Raw genomic sequence first — 3,764 nt, 5'->3', positions numbered from 1 at the left:
TCTCCTCTCTCTCTTCTATCTCTCTCTCTCTCTATCTTCCTTCTATTCTAGTCTATCTCATCTCTCTCGCTCTCTCTCTCTCCTCTCTCGCTCTCTCTCTATATACATATATATACTATATACTACTCTATATACTCCATATACTCACTTATACATATATTCGCCTTCTAAACTCACCACCATTATAAACCTCAGTTAGTGGATTCGAGCTCGAAACGACCTCAGTAGCCGATACGTTCATGATACCCCCAAAATTATGGAATGCCGTGGGTTAAATGGTTGGTCAATTTGGCCGGTTTGGTTTTGTGTTGCTTGGTTGGCAGATTAGGGCTGCGCCAACACAGGTACGGAAGGGACAAGTGACACAAGTCGCCCCTCCCCCTCACCAACGTTTGCGAAATCAAATTGCACGTTTTTGGCCTTGCTTCGAAGGAGACTATTCACAAAGCACTTAGTCTGTGACCACTGGCCTGTGGGAAGCTCCCGATTCAAGGCGCCGATTACTCGTCAGCTCGCTCTGTCTGTGACCACTGGCCTGTGGGAAGCTCCCGATTCAAGGCGTCGATTACTCGCCATCTCGCCCTGCTCAATGTGTTTTCTGAACCATCGCGCCTGCTGAGATCCTTGTGCGAACCATTTCAATGAAAAGGAGACATACCATACGAACTAGGACCAAGGTAGAAGGGCCGAAGGCCGCCGAAAAAATGTTGGCATGGGAGGAGGGTTCTGTCAATACCACCTTTTCCATTTTTAATTCATAAAAGCATCGTGATGGATGTCTTGCAAACCCACAGCTTTCATGGGGTGTATCTGTTAACATTGCTGCGCTATTGTATGAAGGTATGGGACATTTCATCATTACTCATAGCGATCATGCCGTTTTTTATTGCCATGCCTTCAGTTTCCGAAAGACGTTCCACAGCTATTGCACGTTCAGGACTGGGATGTTTGGTGCCACAACGTTATGCATATTCCATGCGTATTTTTGACTTTTGAGAAGAGCATCATCACCCATTCAGCCACAACATTCCAGACACGTGTATGGTCGACTGTTGTCAGCTGTGCTACATAACGTGCCCTTTCCGGCTAACCGGTGTGACGGCTGAGCCCATCGCTCCTATCCACAAACAACGACGGCATATCATGCAGCTGAGGGTGTACTACAACGACATTTTTTTCGTACATTTTTTTTTACATTTTTTCGACATTCTTATTCTCCTGACAGCAAAGTTCATCATTTTTGCGGGCGTCCTGTACTTCAGCCGGGCGGAAGTGCGCTGAGTGCCGCGCCGCCCGGATGACTGAAACCCCGTGGTTGCAGCCGGCACATTCCAGCGCGCAGCCATAATGGAGCAATCGTCCGCCAGTCATCGCGATTCGTTGATTCAGCGCGGTGAGTTGCCGCACTCTGAAAAGGCCCGATTCGAAAAGCAATCTGCCGCTGAGATGGGCTTGGAAGGATCCGTTGGCGTGAAAGGGATGTATGGAAACTGACTGCTGCGATGAAGGATGGCCTCCAAACGTACAAAGTCAATTAAATGGCGCGACAAGCTGGCACGAGGGACCGCCGGAAATTACGGCAATCAGACGAAACCATCGGCTGGAGTTCGTGCCGTGCCCCTGTAAATCAGATGCTCAAGTTTTGGTAGGTGGAGAGGTCACGTGCTCGGGATTCCATCGCTTGTTGTATACGTCATGGTTCGCTGGTGCAGGGATCGGTGATGCCAGCGATTGAATTAGCGTCAGCTCCTGCGGGGCGGACAGTAGCACTAAGGTGGGCGGAGAAGCTGTTAAACTGCCCAATTTACGTCCGTGTGACACTGGGAGGCGCAAAAGTCAAAACCGCCCATTTCAAAGAAACTGGCTATGTTTCGATTCAGGCTGACTCGCTATAAGTTGCAATAAGAGATGTAACAAAAACTGCTTTCCATGCAAAGCCACAAATTCTTATCCTGTTACTAGGATAAAATATAGATGTCATCTTTCTCATCATGCTGTTACTGTTACTTGGCCCTGATTGGGGACTTTGACAATCTAAACATGCGTAAGGATTAAGTGCGTCCCGAAACCCTGTGCAATCACGCTCTTCCTTCTAACAGTGATGACGAACGCAGCTCACAGTCTTCTAGAAAATAGTCGACGCCAGGCTTTGACGAACCCCCACTGGGAGAAACCAGTGATTCAAGATCGTCCTTGAAATATTGCTGCGTAGTATGACGTGTGTGTATGTATCACGGGCGCTTTAATCATGCGTCCTACGCCATTGCGTTTCCTGCAGTGGGAAGGAGATGCGTTCACCCTCACATTGTGCATTACGCAAGCTGACGCGGACGGTGGCCAATTATATTCCCATCAGCTCACGAAGCGCAAAAATCATTGTTTACACATGCGTCCATGCCAGCCCACCATTTAGTCATCGCTGTCTCCAAGGTTTGCGTGGCGGCTGAGGAGTTGCGCGTGGAACAGCTGAATCACGCAGCGCAGGGCCCGCCGGTCCATGTGCACACGCAGACACGCCACTTCCGTCCGATCATGGTCTTACCCCGGAGGCTGACTGAAAGGCATGAGTGGCATGACTGGCGCCGCGTGAGGGCCAGGGCCGGAGCCAACGACGCCGGTGTCTGAATACTCGAAGCCACTCAAACCAACGGCATTTGGCTGAATACACTCTGATGCATAGCTCGCCTCTCGAATCGTTTGAATTATGCTCCCGGGCCATATCTTTCCAACTGACATCGGCTGACAGGAAGTTTTATTCGCCCGGGGTTGGAGGCCGGTTATTTATGATGATAGCTGCCCGATAATTGGCGAAAGCTGCAGCGATAAATGATGCCATGATATCGTTGTATGACGTCATACAGCCACATCACTGTTCATACGTGAGGAAGAGAATGATAACTTTATACGCCCCTTCGGCTGTGTACGCACGGGCTTTCACACAGCCCACCTCGGCGCCTCTCCTCATCCGTTGTCCGTCTCCCCACCCCAGCGTGTCCCTCTCACCGGTCTCCATGCCCGGCTCCCTTCACCTCGGCGTCTCCCCTCACCCGTTGTCCGTCTCCCTGACCCCAGCGTGCCGTTCCTCCGGCAGGAGTCGACGCGCACCAGGATGTCGGGCCGACTGACAGCGGCGGGCGTCAAGGGATGCCTGAAGACGAACGTGCTGACGCTGCTGACGCTGGGCGGCGTGTTCGCCGGCGTCATCCTAGGCGTGGCGCTGCGGCCTCCCGGCTCGCAGAAGTGGTCGCAGCGCGACGCCATGTACGTCGGCTTCCTGGGCGAGCTGTTTCTGCGCATGCTGAAGGCACTCATCTTGCCGCTGATTGTGTCCAGCCTGATCTCAGCCGTCGGCAACCTGGACCTCAGCCTGTCGGGCCGGATCGGCGCGCGCGCCATCGGCTACTACATGGTGACCACGGTGATGGCCGTCATCCTGGGCATCATCCTGGTGGTGGCCATCCACCCGGGCCAGGGCAACGACAAAGGCATCCAGACGGTCGACTTCGGCCGTAACACCACCACCGCCGACACGCTGATGGATCTGGTCAGGTGGGTGACGGCGCCACGCCGCCTCCGGAGCGGGTTCGGGACTGGGTCAGGTAGTCCTGTCCCGGGGACGAAGCAGACACGGATTGCCAGCGGGAGCATGTCTCGGCCAGTGGTTCCACAACGGATAACATAATTTGGAAAGGGGCACGTCGAGGTCTTTAAAGGCGTTTCTTTCCTCCAACGCCAGCATAGTATTGCTGAATTCCGCGAAACCT

The 3,764-nt window shown here is 52.9% G+C and overlaps 1 protein-coding gene across 1 annotated transcript in view; it reads left to right on the top strand.

Moving 5' to 3' along the window:
- Nucleotides 1-3,549, top strand: part of LOC119092132 (excitatory amino acid transporter 1) — a gene marked incomplete at its 3' end in the record, with an annotated part of 5,277 nt that extends 1,728 nt beyond the window's left edge. The window contains 1 exon segment of the mRNA XM_037215109.1: nucleotides 3,092-3,549. Within this exon segment, the coding sequence (XP_037071004.1) occupies nucleotides 3,110-3,549 (440 nt within the window).
- Between the last annotated feature and the right edge of the window lie 215 nt (nucleotides 3,550-3,764).

Source organism: Pollicipes pollicipes, unplaced genomic scaffold (genome assembly GCF_011947565.3).
Source record: "Pollicipes pollicipes isolate AB1234 unplaced genomic scaffold, Ppol_2.1 Scaffold_3447;HRSCAF=4054_pilon_pilon_pilon, whole genome shotgun sequence".
NCBI lineage: Eukaryota > Metazoa > Arthropoda > Thecostraca > Pollicipedomorpha > Pollicipedidae > Pollicipes > Pollicipes pollicipes.
The sequence above is the reverse complement of the archived record's forward strand: the minus strand, read 5'-3'. Positions and strand labels throughout refer to the sequence as shown.